We start from the raw sequence: 20,223 nt of genomic DNA on the forward strand, positions 1-20,223 counted from the left end.
TAACCTCAAAGACATTCATACCTGAACTGTACCTTTATTTGCCAAGGTAGATCACATGATCAGTGAATATATTAAATGTACAGGCCACAATGCATGGTAATAACTACATGTATATATGACTTGCATCCTTGGCCCAAAGTTATATTAAATTCTACTCGATCCATAGGCAATAACTACAGTACATGTACAGTTGAAGTCAGAAGTTTACATACACTTAGGTTAGAGTCATTAAAACTTGTTTTTCAACCACACATTTCTTGTTAACAAACTATAATTTTGGCAAGTCGGTTAGGACATCTACTTTGTGCATGACACAAGTCATTTTTCCATCAATTGTTTCCAGACAGATTATTTCACTTATAATTCACTGTATCATAATTTCAGCTGGTCAGAAGTTTACATACACTAAGTTGACTGTGTCTTTAAACAGCTTGGAAAATTCCAGAAAATTAAGTCATGGCTTTAGATGCTTCTGATAGGCTAATTGACATCATTTGAGTCAATTGGGAGGTGTACCTGTGGATGTATTTCAAGGCCTACCTTCAAACTCAGTGCTTCTTTAAACACCATGGGACCACGCAGCCGTCATACCGCTCAGGAAGGAGACACGTTCTGTCTCCTCAGCAAGGAAGAAGCCACTGCTCCAAAACCGCCATAAAAAAGCCAGACTACGGTTTGCATCTGCACATGGGGACAAAAATCATACTTTTTTGGAGAAATGTCCTCTGGTCTGATGAAACACAAATAGGCCATAATGACCATGGTTATGTTTGGAGGAAAAAGGGGGACACAGACCGGCTACATACTGTAGCTAGCTACACATCCATAGACAGTTATATTTATCCTCCACTACACAATAAGAAAGTAAATAGTTAGCTAGCTAGGTTACTTCAGCTGCATTGCAAGGCAAGCTTACACAATTGTACATTCAATTAGCAGTAAATGCTTTAGCTAGCTACACATCCATAGACAGTTATATTTATCCTCCACTACCCAATAAGAAAGTAAATAGTTAGCTAGCTAGGTTACTTCAGCTGCATTGCAAGGCAAGCTTACACAATTGTACATTCAATTAGCAATAAATGCTTTAGCTAGCTCGATTCTTTACATCCACAAGATGACAGCCTGGTTATCTGGTTGTTTCAGGAGTCCCTAAAACATTAAACAACACGAATTACAATATCATACTGTACTCATGTCATAACACCAGCTAACTAATGTTAGTTAGTCAGTTAACTTGCTAAATCGCGATTTTCATAAATTAACTTTGACAAAAAAAATATGCACAATCGTTTGTCTCTACATTAACTAACATATTCCTCTCAAATGTAAATGTTTTTCTTGACTCGTTATGACGTTATAATTACTTACATCTGCTTCCCTCCGTAATGTTTTGTCAGCCATCTTTGCTCGCGTCAAATTCGTCATTGGAACCACTCGATATGATTGGTCATATAAAAACCTTGGGACCCAAATGCATAATGAGTGCTCTATCTCCCCCTGGTGGTGGTCTGGAGCAATGAAGTTGTGACGCAGGGTACCTCTAAGTCCCGAGGTGTAAGCATGCAACTTTTAGAGGAAGCACTGAAGGAGGATATTACATCTTATTTTAATCTCAATTGTGTGTGTGTGTGCGAAGTGTGTGTGTGTGCGAAGTGTGTGTGTGTGTAAAGTGTGTGTGTGTGTAAAGTGTGTGTGTGTGTAAAGTGTGTGTGTGTGTAAAGTGTGTGTGTGTGTGTGTGTGTGTGTGTGTGTGTGTGTGTGTGTGTGTGTGTGTGTGTGTGTGTGTGTGTGTGTAAAGTGTGTGTGTGTGTGTGTGTGTAAAGTGTGTGTGTGTGTGTGTGTGTAAAGTGTGTGTGTGTGTGTGTGTGTAAAGTGTGTGTGTGTGTGTGTGTGTGTGTGTGTGTGTGTGTGTGTGTGTGTGTGTGTGTGTGTGTGTGTGTGTGTGTGTGTGTGTGCAAAGTGTGTGTGTGTGTGCAAAGTGTGTGTGTGTGTGTGTGTGTGTGTGTGTGTGTGTGTGTGTGTGTGTGTGTGTGTGTGTGTGTGTGTGTGTGTGTGTGTGTGCATAGTGTGTGTGTGTGTGTGTGTGTGTGTGTGTGTGTGTGTGTGTGTGTGTGTGTGTGTGTGTGTGTGTGTGTGCAAAGTGTGTGTGTGTGTGTACAAAGTGTGTATGTGTGTGTACAAAGTGTGTGTGTGTGTGTACAAAGTGTGTGTGTGTGTGTGTGTGTGTGTGTGTGTGTGTGTGTGTGTGTGTGTGTGTGTGTGTGTTCGTGTGTGTGTGTGTTCGTGTGTGTGTGTGCAAATATGGGTGTGTGTGCAAAGTGTGTGTGTGTGCAAAGTGTGTGTGTGTGTGTGTGTGTGTGTGTGTGTGTGTGTGTGTGTGTGTGTGTGTGTGTGTGTGTGTGTGTGTGTGTGTGTGTGTGTGTGTGCAAAGTGTGTGTGTGTGTGTGTGTGCAAAGTGTGTGTGTGTGTGTTGATGTTCAATCAGATACAGAGGGTGTCTATAGAACTGTACTGACCAGTTGTTTCTCCCCGAAGACCAGTTTGTGTACGAGGTGTGTCATGTCAGGGCTCTGGGGCTGGGCTGTGGCGCTGTGGGTCGACACGTGGAAGTTGCCTGGTACCTGGAGGGAGAGCACAACAATATAAACCATAAAGAGATGAGTAGAACACAGACTTTATATGACCCAGGAGTCCTGATACACATCTAGCTAGTTAGCGGATAATCCAGTTCAGTGTCAAGTCTTCCTCCCTCTCTTCTGGTTGCAAAACAGACTCTAACATGAACTAATGTAGCCTATAAGTACCACATAACACAACCACAAAGACTAGGTATTTTATCCAGCTAGGAAATCAAGAAAGTTAATCTGTTAAACTAATCAAAGTAGCGTTGGATTGTGACATCAGAGATGCCAGTTAGAACTTGTTAGAAGCTCTGCTGACGTCAAACCGCAGTTATGCTGCTATGCTTAACATAACTCAATAAGGAGACAGGAGAGGAGACAGGAGAGGAGACAGGAGAGGAGACTGGAGAAACACGCAGGAGAGGAGACAGGAGAGGAGACAGGAGAGCAGACAGGAGAGCAGACAGGAGAAACACGCAGGAGAGGAGACAGGAGAGGAGACAGGAGAGGAGACAGGAGACAGGAGAAACACGCAGGAGAGGAGACAGGAGAGGAGACAGGAGAAACCGAGGAGAGGAGACAGGAGAGGAGACAGGAGAGGAGACAGGAGAGCAGACAGGAGAGCAGACAGGAGAGCAGACAGGAGAGCAGACAGGAGAGCAGACAGGAGAGGAGACAGGAGAGGAGACAGGAGAAACACGCAGGAGAGGAGACAGGAGAGCAGACAGGAGAGCAGACAGGAGAGCAGACAGGAGAGGAGACAGGAGAGGAGACAGGAGAAACACGCAGGAGAGGAGACAGGAGAGCAGACAGGAGAGCAGGCAGGAGAGGAGACAGGAGAGGAGACAGGAGAGGAGACAGGAGAGGAGACAGGAGAGCAGACAGGAGAGCAGACAGGAGAGCAGACAGGAGAGGAGACAGGAGAGGAGACAGGAGAGCAGACAGGAGAGCAGACAGGAGAGGAGACAGGAGAGGAGACAGGAGAGGAGACAGGAGAGGAGACAGGAGAGAAGACAGGAGAGGAGACAGGAGACAGGAGAGGAGACAGGAGAAACACGCAGGAGAGGAGACAGGAGAGCAGACAGGAGAGGAGACAGGAGAGGAGACAGGAGAGGAGACAGGAGAAACACGCAGGAGAGGAGACAGGAGAGCAGGCAGGAGAGCAGGCAGGAGAGGAGACAGGAGAGGAGACAGGAGAGGAGACAGGAGAGGAGACAGGAGAGGAGACAGGAGAAACACGCAGGAGAGGAGACAGGAGAGCAGACAGGAGAGCAGACAGGAGAGGAGACAGGAGAGGAGACAGGAGAGGAGACAGGAGAGGAGACAGGAGAGGAGACAGGAGAAATACGCAGGAGAGGAGACAGGAGAGGAGACAGGAGAGCAGACAGGAGAGCAGACAGGAGAGGAGACAGGAGAGGAGACAGGAGAGGAGGCAGGAGAGGAGGCAGGAGAGGAGACAGGAGAGGAGACAGGAGAGGAGACAGGAGAAACACGCAGGAGAGGAGACAGGAGAGGAGACAGGAGAGGAGACGGGAGAGGAGACGGGAGAGGAGACAGGAGAGGAGACAGGAGAGCAGACAGGAGAGCAGACAGGAGAGCAGACAGGAGAGGAGACAGGAGAAACACGCAGGAGAGGAGACAGGAGAGGAGACAGGAGAGGAGACAGGAGAAACACGCAGGAGAGGAGACAGGAGAGGAGACAGGAGAGGAGACAGGAGAGGAGACAAGAGAAACACGCAGGAGAGCAGACAGGAGAGGAGACAGGAGAGCAGACAGGAGAGCAGACAGGAGAGGAGACAGGAGAGGAGACAGGAGAAACATGCAGGAGAGCAGACAGGAGAGGAGACAGGAAAGCAGACAGGAGAGGAGACAGGAGAGGAGACAGGAGAGCAGACAGGAGAAACATGCAGGAGAGGAGACAGGAGAGGAGACAGGAGAGCAGACAGGAGAGGAGACAGGAGAGGAGACAGGAGAGGAGACAGGAGAAACACGCAGGAGAGGAGACAGGAGAGGAGACAGGAGAAACACGCAGGAGAGGAGACAGGAGAGGAGACAGGAGAGGAGACAGGAGAGGAGACAGGAGAGAAGACAGGAGAGGAGACAGGAGAGGAGACAGGAGAGGAGACAGGAGAGGAGACAGGAGAGGAGACAGGAGAAACACGCAGGAGAGGAGACAGGAGAGGAGACAGGAGAGCAGACAGGAGAGGAGACAGGAGAGGAGACAGGAGAGGAGACAGGAGAGGAGACAGGAGAGGAGACAGGAGAGAAGACAGGAGAGGAGACAGGAGAGAAGACAGGAGAGGAGACAGGAGAGGAGACAGGAGAGGAGACAGGAGAGGAGACAGGAGAAACACGCAGGAGAGGAGACAGGAGAGGAGACAGGAGAGGAGACAGGCCTGCAAATCTTCTGCTCTGATCAACCCGTATTACAGTCACACCAAAGATATGTCTTCAAACCACCCATGATTCAGATTCACTATAAAGATCTCATATTTAGTATGAGACATTGAAATCAGTGGCCAAGTTAGACTAGGCACATTATCAATGACGTTAAATGTGACATCCTTCATAATGGTGCCAACAGTCTGATAAGAAAGCGCTCGTTCTGATGAAGCTTCACTACGACGGCAGACGTGTCATGGTAAAATCACATCTGTGAAATAACACGGAGTGGCCAATCAGGTCTCTGGGCAACTGGAACTTTCCCAGGGTTCAGTGATGGTTGTGTTTGCAAACTGGAAAATCTATCTAAAGTGACCTGCGGTTTTGTTAAGCTGTCAAGTCAAATCAAATGTTATTGGTCACATACACATGGTTAGCAGATGTTAATGCGAGTGTAGCGAAATGCTTGTGCTTCTAGTTCCGACCGTGCAGTAAAATATAAACAATTTCCCAACAACTACCTTATACACACAAAAGTAAAGGGATGAAAGGGTGAACATTTCTGTGACATCGGGTGGTGTAGGTGTCCTGGAGGGCAGGTAGTTTGCCCCCGGTGATGCGTTGTGCAGACCTCACTACCCTCTGGAGAGCCTTGCGGTTGTGGGCGGAGTAGTTGCCGTACCAGGCGGTGATACAGCCCGACAGGATGCTCTCAATTGTGCTTCTGTAAAAGTTTGTGAGGGTTTTAGGTGACAAGCCAAATTTCTTCAGCCTCCTGAGGTTGCGTGAATGGCCACGCAGTCATGGGTGAACAGGGAGTACAGGAGAGGGCTGAGAACGCACCCTTGTGGGGCCCCAGTGTTGAGGATCAGTGGGGTAGAGATGTTTATTCCTATCTTCACCACCTGGGGGCGGCCTGTTAGAAAGTCCAGGACCCAGTTGCACAGGGCGGGGTCGAGACCCAGGGCCTCCAGCTTAGTGATGAGCTTGGAGGGAACTATGGTGTTGAATGCTGAGCTGTAGTCAATGAACAGCATTCTCACATAGGTATTCCTCTTGTAAAGATGGGTTAGGGCAGTGGGCAGTGTGATGGCGATTGCGTCGTCTGTGGATCTATTGGGGCGGTAAGCAAATTGAAGTGGGTCTAGGGTGTCTGGTAGGGTGGAGGTGATATGATCCTTGACTAGTCTCTCAAAGCACTTCATGATGACAGAAGTGAGTGCTACGGGGTGATAGCAAAGGTAACTGAACTAAATGACTTTCTTGGGTACAGGAGCAATGGTGGCCATCTTGAAGGGGAGTGGGGATATACACGGCTGTGACTATAATCTAAGAGAATTCTCTTGGAAGATGATGCGGTCGGCATTTGATTTTCAGGAATTCTAGGTCAGGTGAACAAAAGGACTTGAGTTCCTGTATGTTGTTGTTACACCATGAGATGTTAATCATAAGGCATACACCCCCGCCCTTCACCTTATCAGAGAGATGTTTGTTTCTGTCGGGCGCGATGCGTGAACAAACCCCGGGTGGCTGTACCGACTCTGACAACATATCCCAAAGTGAGCCATGTTTCCGTGAAACAGAGAATGTTACAATCTCTGATGTCTCTCTAAAAAGGGCAACTCGTGCCCTAATTTCATCCACCTTGTTGTCTAGAGACTGGACATTGGCGAGTAATATGGATGGTGTGCTCTACTTCTGAGTCTGACCAGAAGGCCGCTCCGTCTGCCTCACCTGCGGCGACCGCGTTGTTCTGGGTTGCCCTCTGGGATGAGATCCCATGTCCAGGGTGGAAGTCCGAACAAAGGATCCGATTCGGCAAAGACGTATTTCTGGTCGTTTTGTTGGGAAGTTGACGTTGATCTTATATCCAGTAGTTCTTCCCGGCTGTATGTAATAAGACTTGAGATTTCCTGTGTTAACAATGTAAGAAATAATACCAAAAAAAACAAATAACTGCATCGTTTTTTTAAGGACCATCTCCGTCGGCGCCATCTTGATCAGAGGTCTGTGTAGTGGGGGTCAGCAGTGTCTCCTTGGTTAATAGTGAACTATCCCTCGAAGCGACAACCATATCCATGGTTGAGAGGAACCTTCATGGAGTTGTCTACGTGCCCCACCTCATGACGACCCATCTCATCCTGGATATCAAGACCACTGGAGGGGAGAGAGAGAGAGGGGACAACGGTGGTTAGATCATTTCTGTTGGGTACCTGCCTAGTTACAGTACATAGTAACACTCTCTCGCTTTCTCTCAGTCCTGATCTCTCCTGGCACGTAGGCAGACAGGATCCTATTTAAGGACCCCCCGTCTGTGGGGTGATGGATACAGAGAGAGCGAGACGAGAGGGGGGGGTCTGGTGTCTATCCACATGCAGAGCGACCTTTGACTTTTGGTATTTCAGACGATAAGTTTAAAACCATCTGCTGCAAACGCCAGCACCTAAAACCATCTGCTGCAATAAAATACAGCCCGGGTCAAAATGCGAGCCTGGATATAGATATAGCTGCATGTTTGTAAGCTAGAGGCCTGGAGAAAAGTCAACTCTCGCCATTTCAGATTTCTAAATAGATATTTAAAATTAGGGGTCGAGAGAATGAGGTCATTCGGATCTCTTCATATGTTGATGTTGTTAAAGGAGAAAAGTCAGCCCTTTTCAATGCGCATATAAGGAAGTAGAGAATGATGTAACTTATAGAGTGAGATCTAGAAGGCTGGAGAATAACAGTCATGCACTACTTAATAGTTCACAACGTCCCAAAATAGAGGAGAGGAATACTGAGATGTCCCTGGTTCTCTTCCTGGTCTCTTTCTCTTCTATGTAAGACCAGTATAGATCCCCCCCCCCCCCCCCCACCCCACCCCACCCCTCAGAGGAAAACGATGAGGATTATATTCATCATGTGTTATTCCATGAAGTCAAAGAGTCTTAGCTTGCTTTAGTATCTGTAAAAAGGTAATTCCAGGGGAGTAGGGACTGGAAAAACAATATATCTGAAGGAGAAGAGATGTGTAATACTGAGAGATTAGAATAAAACTGAAGAAGAAGAGATGTGTAATACTGAGAGATTAGAATAATACTGAAGGAGAGATGTGTAATACTGAGAGATTAGAATAAAACTGAAGAAGAAGAGATGTGTAATACTGAGAGATTAGAATAAAACTGAAGAAGAAGAGATGTGTAATACTGAGAGATTAGAATAAAACTGAAGAAGAGATGTGTAATACTGAGAGATTGGAATAAAACTGAAGAAGAAGAGATGTGTAATACTGAGAGATTAGAATAAAACTGAAGAAGAAGAGATGTGTAATACTGAGAGATTAGAATAAAACTGAAGAAGAAGAGATGTGTAATACTGAGAGATTGGAATAAAACTGAAGAAGAAGAGATGTGTAATACTGAGAGATTAGAATAAAACTGAAGAAGGAGAGATGTGTAATACTGAGAGATTAGAATAAATCTGAAGGAGAGATGTGTAATACTGAGAGATTAGAATAAAACTGAAGAAGGAGAGATGTGTAATACTGAGAGATTAGAATAAAACTGAAGAAGAAGAGATGTGTAATACTGAGAGATTAGAATAAAACTGAAGAAGAAGAGATGTGTAATACTGAGAGATTAGAATAAAACTGAAGAAGAAGAGATGTGTAATACTGAGAGATTAGAATAAAACTGAAGAAGAGATGTGTAATACTGAGAGATTAGAACAAAACTGAAGAAGAGATGTGTAATACTGAGAGATTAGAATAAAACTGAAGAAGAAGAGATGTGTAATACTGAGAGATTAGAATAAAACTGAAGAAGAAGAGATGTGTAATACTGAGAGATTGGAATAAAACTGAAGAAGAAGAGATGTGTAATACTGAGAGATTAGAATAAAACTGAAGAGATGTGTAATACTGAGAGATTAGAATAAAACTGAAGAAGAGATGTGTAATACTGAGAGATTAGAATAAAACTGAAGAAGAAGAGATGTGTAATACTGAGAGATTGGAATAAAACTGAAGAAGAAGAGATGTGTAATACTGAGAGATTAGAATAAAACTGAAGAAGAAGAGATGTGTAATACTGAGAGATTAGAATAAAACTGAAGAAGAAGAGATGTGTAATACTGAGAGATTAGAATAAAACTGAAGAAGAGATGTGTAATACTGAGAGACTAGAACAAAACTGAAGAAGAGATGTGTAATACTGAGAGATTAGAATAAAACTGAAGAAGAAGAGATGTGTAATACTGAGAGATTAGAATAAAACTGAAGAAGAGATGTGTAATACTGAGAGATTAGAATAAAACTGAAGAAGAGATGTGTAATACTGAGAGATTGGAATAAAACTGAAGAAGAAGAGATGTGTAATACTGAGAGATTAGAATAAAACTGAAGAAGAAGAGATGTGTAATACTGAGAGATTAGAATAAAACTGAAGAAGAAGAGATGTGTAATACTGAGAGATTAGAATAAAACTGAAGAGATGTGTAATACTGAGAGATTAGAATAAAACTGAAGAAGAAGAGATGTGTAATACTGAGAGATTAGAATAAAACTGAAGAAGAAGAGATGTGTAATACTGAGAGATTAGAATAAAACTGAAGAAGAAGAGATGTGTAATACTGAGAGATTAGAATAAAACTGAAGAAGAAGAGATGTGTAATACTGAGAGATTAGAATAAAACTGAAGAAGAAGAGATGTGTAATGCTGAGAGATTAGAATAAAACTGAAGAAGAAGAGATGTGTAATACTGAGAGATTAGAATAAAACTGAAGAAGAAGAGATGTGTAATACTGAGAGATTAGAATAAAACTGAAGAAGAAGAGATGTGTAATACTGAGAGATTAGAATAAAACTGAAGAAGAAGAGATGTGTAATACTGAGAGATTAGAATAAAACTGAAGAAGAAGAGATGTGTAATACTGAGAGATTAGAATAAAACTGAAGAAGAAGAGATGTGTAATACTGAGAGATTAGAATAAAACTGAAGAAGAAGAGATGTGTAATACTGAGAGATTAGAATAAAACTGAAGAAGAAGAGATGTGTAATACTGAGAGATTAGAATAAAACTGAAGAAGAGATGTGTAATACTGAGAGATTAGAATAAAACTGAAGAAGAAGAGATGTGTAATACTGAGAGATTAGAATAAAACTGAAGAAGAAGAGATGTGTAATGCTGAGAGATTAGAATAAAACTGAAGAAGAAGAGATGTGTAATGCTGAGAGATTAGAATAAAACTGAAGAAGAAGAGATGTGTAATACTGAGAGATTAGAATAAAACTGAAGAAGAAGAGATGTGTAATACTGAGAGATTAGAATAAAACTGAAGAAGAAGAGATGTGTAATACTGAGAGATTAGAATAAAACTGAAGAAGAAGAGATGTGTAATACTGAGAGATTAGAATAAAACTGAAGAAGAAGAGATGTGTAATACTGAGAGATTAGAATAAAACTGAAGAAGAAGAGATGTGTAATACTGAGAGATTAGAATAAAACTGAAGAGATGTGTAATACTGAGAGAGTAGAGACATACGCCGCTACTCATCGATTTAATATGACTTTTATTACAATGTTCTTCCTCTCTGCATTGTTGGGACCGTAAGAAAGATTTACATTTTAGTCTACACCTGTTGTTTACGAAGCATGTAAAAAATCTAATTTGATTTTGACATTTGGGACAATGTATAATGAGGCCTCAGCTAGACTTCACAGACATTTCTGTTACCAATTTACTATGATGATTTACCTGGTTGTTCACCAGCATTCAGACAGTAGTCATTACCTGGGAATAATGACCTGCATCCCAAATGGAACCCTATTCCCTATATAGTGCACTACTTTAGACCAGAGCCCTATTCCCTACATAGTGCACTACTTTAGACCAGAGCCCTATTCCCTACATAGTGCACTACTTTAGACCAGAGCCCTATTCCCTATATAGTGCACTAGTTTAGACCTGGGCCCTATGGAACCCTATTCCCTATATAGTACACTACTTTAGACCAGAGCCCTATTCCCTACATAGTACACTACTTTAGACCAGAGACCTATTCCCTACATAGTGCACTACTTTAGACCAGAGCCCTATTCCCTATATAGTGCATTATGTAGTGTACTAACTACTACATTACCAGAACAGGACTGACTCATTACCAGAGCAGTCTAATCCCCACAGAGCAGTCTACCCCCCACAGAGCAGTCTACCCCCCACAGAGCAGTCTACTCCCCACAGAGCAGTCTACCCCTCACAGAGCAGTCTACCCCTCACAGAGCAGTCTACCCCCCACAGAGTAGGACTGACTCATTACAAGAGCAGTCTACTCCCCACAGAGCAGTCTACCCCCCACAGAGCAGTCTACTCCCCACAGAGCAGTCTACTCCCCACAGAGCAGTCTACTCCCCACAGAGCAGTCTACTCCCCACAGAGCAGTCTACTCCCCACAGAGCAGTCTACTCCCCACAGAGCAGTCTACCCCCCACAGAGCAGTCTACCCCCCACAGAGCAGTCTACTCCCCACAGAGCAGTCTACTCCCCACAGAGCAGTCTACTCCCCACAGAGCAGTCTACTCCCCACAGAGCAGTCTACTCCCCCTATTTCATCCTGAGGTCCTGCTCCAGAGCGCTCAGGACCTCAGACTGGGGCGAAGGTTCACCTTCCAACAGGACAATGACCCTGAGCACACAGCCAAGACAACGCAGGAGTAGCTTTGGGCCAAATTTCTGAATGTCCTTAAATTGTCCAGCCAGAGCCTGGACTTGAACCCAATTGAACATCTCTGGAGAGACCTGAAAATAGCTGTGCAGCAACGCTCCCCATCCAACCTCCAACCTGACAGAGCTTGAGAGGATCTGCAGAGAAGAAGAATGGGAGAAACTCACCAAATACAGGTGTACCAAGCTTGTAGCGTCATACCCAAGAAGACTCAAGGCTGTTATCGCTGCCAAAGGTGCTTCAACAAAGTCCTGAGTAAAGGGTCTGAATACTTATGGAAATGTGATCGTTTTTTGGTTGTTTTGTTTCTTTGTTGCAAAACTGTCTACAAACCTGTTTATGCTTTGTCATTATGGGGCATTGTGATGTCATCATGGGGTATTGTGATGTCATTATGGGATATTGTGATGTCATCATGGGGTATTGTGATGTCATCATGGGGTATTGTGATGTCATCATGGGGTATTGTGATGTCATCATGGGGTATTGTGTGTAGATTGAAGATAAAAAACATTTTTTAAATCCATTTTAGAATAAGGCTGTAACGTAACAAAATGTGGAAAAAGTCAAGGGGCCTGAACACTTTCCGAATGCCCTGTATATAAGCATTCAAGTTACAGACCATGGAGCATCTTTAAAGGAACACACTAAGTGAAAACCATCTTCATTAGTTAGAGATCCCTTTCAATGTTCTGATTCACCCCCAGCTGTCACAATGTTCTGATTCACCCTCAGCTGTCACAATGTTCTGATTCACCCCCAGCTGTCACAATGTACCCACAATGTTCTGATTCACCCCCAGCTGTCACAATGTTCTGATTCACCCCCAGCTGTCACAATGTTCTGATTCACCCCCAGCTGTCACAATGTACCCACAATGTTCTGATTCACCCCCAGCTGTCACAATGTTCTGATTCACCCCCAGCTGTCACAATGTTCTGATTCACCCCCAGCTGTCACAATGTTCTGATTCACCCCCAGCTGTCACAATGTTCTGATTCACCCCCAGCTGTCACAATGTATCCACAATGTTCTGATTCACCCCCAGCTGTCACAATGTTCTGATTCACCCCCAGCTGTCACAATGTTCTGATTCACCCCCAGCTGTCAAGATGTTCTGATTCACCCCCAGCTGTCAAGATGTTCTGATTCACCCCCAGCTGTCACAATGTACCCACAATGTTCTGATTCACCCCCAGCTGTCACAATGTTCTGATTCACCCCCAGCTGTCACAATGTTCTGATTCACCCCCAGCTGTCACAATGTACCCACAATGTTCTGATTCACCCCCAGCTGTCACAATGTTCTGATTCACCCCCAGCTGTCACAATGTTCTGATTCACCCCCAGCTGTCACAATGTACCCACAATGTTCTGATTCACCCCCAGCTGTCACAATGTTCTGATTCACCCCCAGCTGTCACAATGTTCTGATTCACCCCCAGCTGTCACAATGTTCTGATTCACCCCCAGCTGTCACAATGTTCTGGTTCACCCCCAGCTGTCACAATGTTCTGATTCACCCCCAGCTGTCACAATGTTCTGGTTCACCCCCAGCTGTCACAATGTTCTGGTTCACCCCCAGCTGTCACAATGTTCTGATTCACCCCCAGCTGTCACAATGTTCTGATTCACCCCCAGCTGTCACAATGTACCCACAATGTTCTGGTTCACCCCCAGCTGTCACAATGTTCTGATTCACCCCCAGCTGTCACAATGTTCTGATTCACCCCCAGCTGTCACAATGTTCTGATTCACCCCCAGCTGTCACAATGTTCTGATTCACCCCCAGCTGTCACAATGTACCCACAATGTTCCTCTTCCTGCTAATTAAAAAAAAAAAGTACATTGGTGCATCTTTGTCATCTACTTTCCTTTCTATCCTCCCCCTGCACCTCCATCTCTCCTTTCTATCCTCCCCCTGCACCTCCACCTCTCCACCTCTCCACCTTTCCTTTCTATCCTCCCCCTGCACCTCCACCTCTCCACCTTTCCTTTCTATCCTCCCCTGCACCTCCACCTCTCCACCTCTCCTTTCTATCCTCCCCCTGCACCTCTCCACCTCTCCACCTTTCCTTTCTATCCTCCCCCTGCACCTCCACCTCTCCACCTCTCCACCTTTCCTTTTTATCCTCCCCCTGCACCTCCACCTCTCCACCTTTCCTTTCTATCCTCCCCCTGCACCTCCACCTCTCCACCTTTCCTTTCTATCCTCCCCTCCACCTCTCCACCTCTCCACCTTTCCTTTCTATCCTCCCCCTGCACCTCCACCTCTCCACCTCTCCACCTTTCCTTTCTATCCTCCCCCTCCACCTCTCCACCTCTCCACCTTTCCTTTCTATCCTCCCCCTGCACCTCCACCTCTCCACCTCTCCACCTTTCCTTTCTATCCTCCCCTTGCACCTCCACCTCTCCCACAGCATAAAGAAGCTGATCACTCCACATCACACCCAGCACAGGAGAAGCTGATCACTCCACATCACACCCAGCAGAGAAGAAGCTGATCACTCCACATCACACCCAGCACAGGAGAAGCTGATCACTCCACATCACACCCAGCACAGGAGAAGCTGATCACTCCACATCACACCCAGCACAGGAGAAGCTGATCACTCCACATCACACCCAGCACAGGAGAAGCTGATCACTCCACATCACACCCAGCACAGGAGAAGCTGATCACTCCACATCACACCCAGCACAGGAGAAGCTGATCACTCCACATCACACCCAGCAGAGAAGAAGCTGATCACTCCACATCACACCCAGCACAGGAGAAGCTGTCCTCCCTTCCTCACCCAATCTCAAGCTGACTCATGCACACAGGATAATATCCCGGTCAGAAAGATGTCTCCATGGTGTTTACTGCACCAGCCGCGTCAACAAAGCATCATAATGAACACAGGACATCCTCATTCAGGAGCACTCTTTTGTTACGCTTCTGTCTTTGTTGCGTCTTCAACAGAACAGGAAATAGATTTTGGGCATTTTGAACATTTCATGTGTGGAGCCCAGTGGGAGTGGAGAGATGTCCCTAACTAACACTGATGCTGTCCCTAACTAACACCGATGCTGTCCCTAACTAACACTGATGCTGTCCCTAACTAACACCGATGCTGTCCCAAACTAACACCGATGCTGTCCCTAACTAACACCGATGCTGTCCCTAACTAACACCGATGCTGTCCCTAACTAACACCGATGCTGTCCCTAACTAACACCGATGCTGTCCCTAACTAACACCGATGCTGTCCCTAACTAACACCGATGCTGTCCCTAACTAACACCGATGCTGTCCCTAACTAACACCGATGCTGTCCCTAACTAACACCGATGCTGTCCCTAACTAACACCGATGCTGTCCCTAACTAACACCGATGCTGTCCCTAACTAACACCGATGCTGTCCCTAACTAACACCGATGCTGTCCCTAACTAACACCGATGCTGTCCCTAACTAACACCGATGCTGTCCCTAACTAACACCGATGCTGTCCCTAACTAACACCGATGCTGTCCCTAACTAACACTGATCTGTCTAGCATTGATGCTGTCCCTAACTAACACTGTAAATGTAAAAGTCTTATATCTGTAGTGTCTTTTTTGTTGTGCGTATGGACCCCAGGATGATTAGCTGTCAGATGTCGTCATGGCATCAGCTATTGGGGATCCATATAAGGAGGGTAGATACTGTATCTGACTCCAGAACGGTAGACATGATGCTGTCGTCACCGTAATAGTTAAGGGTCAGGATGGGCAAGTACAACTCCACCATGGACTTCACACCAACAGAGTTGAGTGGAGACGAGTGCGCGGACTGTATCTCAGACTACACGGAGTGAAGGTAACCTGACCCAAGATCTGTGGTTAAGACGGGAGATACGGTGATGTACTGTACTTACAGTTGACTGGCTATGAATGATGTCTGTTCATACATCTGCATGTGAGGGTATTTCTATGTCTGTGTGTTTTAGGGGAAAACCCCCAGATATGAAGACCAAGAGCCAGAACAATAAAGAGACTGTTTTATTAACTTCCAGTGAATGTCTCTGGGTTTTAAACCACAGGATATAATGTGTCAGGTACTTTTAGTATTTAATGTGTCAGTGGAGGTAGAGGTGTAGAGGTAGTGGTAGAGGGGTAGAGGTAGAGAGGTAGTGGTAGAGGGGGAGAGGTAGAGGGGTAGAGGTAGAGGGGTAGAGGTGTAGAGGTAGAGGGGTAGAGGTAGAGAGGTAGTGGTAGAGGGGTAGAGGTAGAGGGGTAGAGGTGTAGAGGTAGAGGGGTAGAGGTAGAGAGGTAGTGGTAGAGGGGGAGAGGTAGAGGGGTAGAGGTAGAGGGGTAGAGGTAGAGGGGTAGAGGTGTAGAGGTAGAAGGGTAGAGGTGTAGAGGTAGTGGTAGAGGGGTAGAGGTAGAGGTGTAAAGGTAGAGGTGTAGAGGTAGAGGTCGTGGTAGAGGTGTAGTGGTAGAGGTAGAGGTGTAGTGGTAGAGGTAGTGGTAGTGGGGTAGAGGTAGAGGTGTAGAGGTAGAGGTAGAGGTGTAGAGGTAGAGGTGTAGTGGTAGAGGTAGTGGTAGTGGGGTAGAGGTAGAGGTGTAGAGGTAAAGGTAGAGGTGTAGAGGTAGAGGTAGAGGTGTAGAGGTGGAGGTCGTGGTAGAGGTGTAGTGGTAGAGGTAGAGGTGTAGTGGTAGAGGTAGTGGTAGTGGGGTAGAGGTAGAGGTGTAGAGGTAGAGGTAGAGAGGTAGAGAGGTGTAGAGGTGTAGAGGTGTAGAGGTGTAGAGGTGTAGAGGTGTAGTGGTAGAGGTAGAGGTGTAGAGGTGTAGAGGTGTAGAGGTAGAGGTGTAGAGGTAGTGGTGTAGAGGTGTAGAGGTGTAGAGGTGTAGAGGTAGAGGTGTAGAGGTAGAGGTGTAGAGGTGTAGAGGTAGAGGTGTAGAGGTAGAGGTGTAGAGGTAGAGGTGTAGAGGTAGAGGTCGTGGTAGAGGTGTAGAGGTAGTGGTGTAGAGGTGTAGAGGTGTAGAGGTGTAGAGGTAGAGGTGTAGAGGTAGAGGTGTAGAGGTAGAGGTGTAGAGGTGTAGAGGTAGAGGTGTAGAGGTGTAAAGGTAGTGGTAGAGGGGTAGAGGTAGAGGTGTAAAGGTAGAGGTGTAGAGGTAGAGGATGTGGTAGAGGTAGAGGTGTAGAGGTAGAGGTAGAGGTGTAGTGGTAGAGGTAGAGGTGTAGTGGTAGTGGGGTAGAGGTAGAGATGTAGAGGTAGAGGTAGTGGTAGAGGTGTAGAGGTGTAGAGGTGTAGAGGTAGAGGTGTAGAGGTAGAGGTGTAGAGGTAGAGGTGTAGAGGTAGAGGTGTAGAGGTAGAGGTGTAGAGGTGTAGAGGTAGAGGTAGTGGTGTAGAGGTGTAGAGGTAGAGGTAGAGGTAGTGGTGTAGAGGTAGAGGTAGAGGTGTAGAGGTGTAGAGGTAGAGGTGTAGAGGTAGAGGTAGAGGTAGAGGTGTAGAGGTAGAGGTGTAGAGGTAGAGGTAGAGGTAGAGGTGTAGAGGTAGAGGTGTAGATGTAGAGGTGTAGAGGTAGAGGTGTAGAGGTAGAGGTAGAGGTGTAGAGGTAGAGGTGTAGAGGTAGAGGTGTAGAGGTAGAGGTGTAGAGGTAGAGGTGTAGAGGTAGAGGTAGAGGTGTAGAGGTAGAGGTGTAGAGGTAGAGGTGTAGAGGTAGATGTGTAGAGGTGTAGAGGTAGAGGTAGAGGTAGAGGTGTAGAGGTAGAGGTGTAGAGGTAGAGGTGTAGAGGTAGAGGTGTAGAGGTAGAGAGGTAGAGGTGTAGAGGTAGAGGTGTAGAGGTAGAGGTGTAGAGGTAGAGGTGTAGAGGTAGAGAGGTAGAGGTGTAGAGGTGTAGAGGTAGAGGTGTAGAGGTAGAGGTGTAGAGGTAGAGGTAGTGGTGTAGAGGTAGAGAGGTGTAGAGGTAGAGGTGTAGAGGTAGAGGTGTAGAGGTGTAGAAGTAGAGGTGTAGAGGTAGAGGTGTAGAGGTAGAGGTAGAGAGGTGTAGAGGTAGAGGTGTAGGGGTAGAGGTAGAGAGGTAGAGGTAGAGAGGTAGAGGTAGAGAGGTGTAGAGGTAGAGGTGTAGAGGTAGAGGTGTAGAGGTAGAGGTGTAGAGGTAGAGAGGTGTAGAGGTAGAGAGGTGTAGAGGTAGAGGTAGAGGTGTAGAGGTAGAGGTGTAGAGGTAGAGGTGTAGAGGTAGAGGTGTAGAGGTAGAGGTGTAGAGGTAGAGGTAGAGAGGTGTAGAGGTAGAGAGGTGTAGAGGTAGAGGTAGAGAGGTAGAGGTAGAGAGGTGTAGAGGTAGAGGTAGAGAGGTAGAGGTAGAGAGGTGTAGAGGTAGAGGTGTAGAGGTAGAGGTGTAGAGGTAGAGGTAGAGGTGTAGAGGTAGAGGTGTAGAGGTAGAGGTAGAGGTGTAGAAGTGTAGAGGTAGAGGTGTAGAGGTAGAGGTGTAGAGGTAGAGGTGTAGAGGTGTAGAGGTAGAGAGGTAGAGGTGTAGAGGTAGAGGTGTAGAGGTGTAGAGGTAGAGGTGTAGAGGTAGAGAGGTAGAGGTGTAGAGGTGTAGAGGTAGAGGTGTAGAGGTAGAGAGGTAGAGGTAGAGGTAGAGAGGTGTAGAGGTAGAGAGGTGTAGAGGTAGAGGTGTAGAGGTAGAGGTAGAGGTGTAGAAGTAGAGGTGTAGAGGTAGAGGTAGAGGTGTAGAGGTAGAGGTAGTGGTGTAGAGGTAGAGAGGTGTAGAGGTAGAGGTGTAGAGGTAGAGGTAGAGGTGTAGAAGTAGAGGTGTAGAGGCAGAGGTAGAGGTAGAGAGGTGTAGAGGTAGAGGTGTAGGGGTAGAGGTAGAGAGGTAGAGGTAGAGAGGTAGAGGTAGAGAGGTGTAGAGGTAGAGGTGTAGAGGTAGAGGTGTAGAGGTAGAGGTGTAGAGGTAGAGAGGTGTAGAGGTAGAGAGGTGTAGAGGTAGAGGTAGAGAGGTAGAGTTAGAGGTAGAGGTGTAGAGGTAGAGGTGTAGAGGTAGAGGTGTAGAGGTAGAGGTGTAGAGGTGTAGAGGTAGAGAGGTGTAGAGGTAGAGAGGTGTAGAGGTAGAGGTAGAGAGGTAGAGGTAGAGAGGTGTAGAGGTAGAGGTAGAGAGGTAGAGGTAGAGAGGTGTAGAGGTAGAGGTGTAGAGGTAGAGGTGTAGAGGTAGAGGTAGAGGTGTAGAGGTAGAGGTGTAGAGGTAGAGGTAGAGGTGTAGAAGTAGAGAGGTGTAGAGGTAGAGGTGTAGAGGTAGAGGTGTAGAGGTGTAGAGGTAGAGGTGTAGAGGTAGAGGTGTAGAGGTAGAGGTGTAGAGGTAGAGGTGTAGAGGTAGAGGTAGAGGTGTAGAGGTAGAGGTGTAGAGGTAGAGGTAGAGAGGTGTAGAGGTAGTGGACAGACAGCTCTAGTAATGAATGAGGAAGTGGACAGACAGCTCTAGTAATGAATGAGGAAGTGGACAGACAGCTCTAGTAATGAATGAGGAAGTGGAGGTGACTCTGCTCTTGGCGCTACAAAGTGGCTGCGTTGATTGAGCGGATCAAGTCAGCCTATCACGTGAGACACAGAACCCTGGACCGGTCCTCTGGTACCGAGCTCTATATTTACATGTAACAACCCTGGACCGGTCCTCTGGTACCGAGCTCTATATTTACATGTAACAGCCTATTGAAGAACCCTGGACCGGTCCTCTGGTACCGAGCTCTATATTTACATGTAACAACCTATTGAAGATCCCTGGACCGGTCCTCTGGTACCGAGCTCTCTATTTACATGTAACAACCTATTGAAGAACCCTAGACCGGTCCTCTGGTACTGAGCTCTATATTTACATGTAACGACCTATTGAAGAACCCTGGACCGGTCCTCTGGTACCGAGCTCTATATTTACATGTAACAACCCTGGTCCGGTCCTCTGGTACCGAGCTCTATATTTACATGTAACAACCTATTGTAGAACCCTGGACCGGTCCTCTGGTACTGAGCTCTATATTTACATGTAACAACCTATTGAAGAACCCTGGACCGGTCCTCTGGTACTGAGCTCTATATTTACATGTAACAACCTATTGAAGAACCCTGGACCGGTCCTCTGGTACTGAGCTCTATATTTACATGTAACAGCCCTGGACCGGTCCTCTGGTACTGAGCTCTATATTTACATGTAACAGCAGCCTATTGAAGAACCCTGGACCGGTCCTCTGGTACCGAGCTCTATATTTACATGTAACAACCCTGGACCGGTCCTCTGGTACTGAGCTCTATATTTACATGTAACAACCTATTGAAGAACCCTGGACCGGTCCTCTGGTACCGAGCTCTATATTTACATGTAACAGCAGCCTATTGAAGAACCCTGGACCGGTCCTCTGGTACTGAGCTCTATATTTACATGTAACAACCCTGGTCCGGTCCTCTGGTACCGAGCTCTATATTTACATGTAACAGCAACCTATTGAAGAACCCTGGTCCGGTCCTCTGGTGCCGAGCTCTATATTTAC

At 46.1% G+C, this 20,223-nt stretch overlaps 1 protein-coding gene across 3 annotated transcripts in view; it reads right to left on the reverse strand.

Annotated features, from left to right (window-relative positions):
- Positions 1–569: 569 nt before the first annotated feature.
- Positions 570–20,223, reverse strand: part of LOC129827306 (endoplasmic reticulum-Golgi intermediate compartment protein 1-like) — a 47,215-nt gene continuing 27,561 nt past the window's right edge. Inside the window, exons 3-6 of one of the 3 annotated variants that reach the window (XR_008755109.1) lie at positions 6,741–7,163; positions 2,520–2,624; positions 1,372–1,462; positions 570–1,152 (exon numbers count right to left, since the gene is read on the reverse strand). Coding sequence is in view for 1 of the 3 variants with exons in the window: in XM_055888031.1 (XP_055744006.1) it covers positions 595–681; positions 2,520–2,624; positions 6,741–7,001 (453 nt within the window). In the remaining 2 variants the exon portion in view is untranslated. Of the gene's footprint in view, positions 1,463–2,519; positions 2,625–6,740; positions 7,164–20,223 lie in introns of all 3 variants that reach the window. The other 2 variants (XR_008755108.1, XM_055888031.1) reach the window with 2 other exon arrangements.

This window comes from Salvelinus fontinalis, chromosome 29 (genome assembly GCF_029448725.1).
Source record: "Salvelinus fontinalis isolate EN_2023a chromosome 29, ASM2944872v1, whole genome shotgun sequence".
Classification (NCBI taxonomy): Eukaryota; Metazoa; Chordata; class Actinopteri; order Salmoniformes; family Salmonidae; genus Salvelinus; species Salvelinus fontinalis.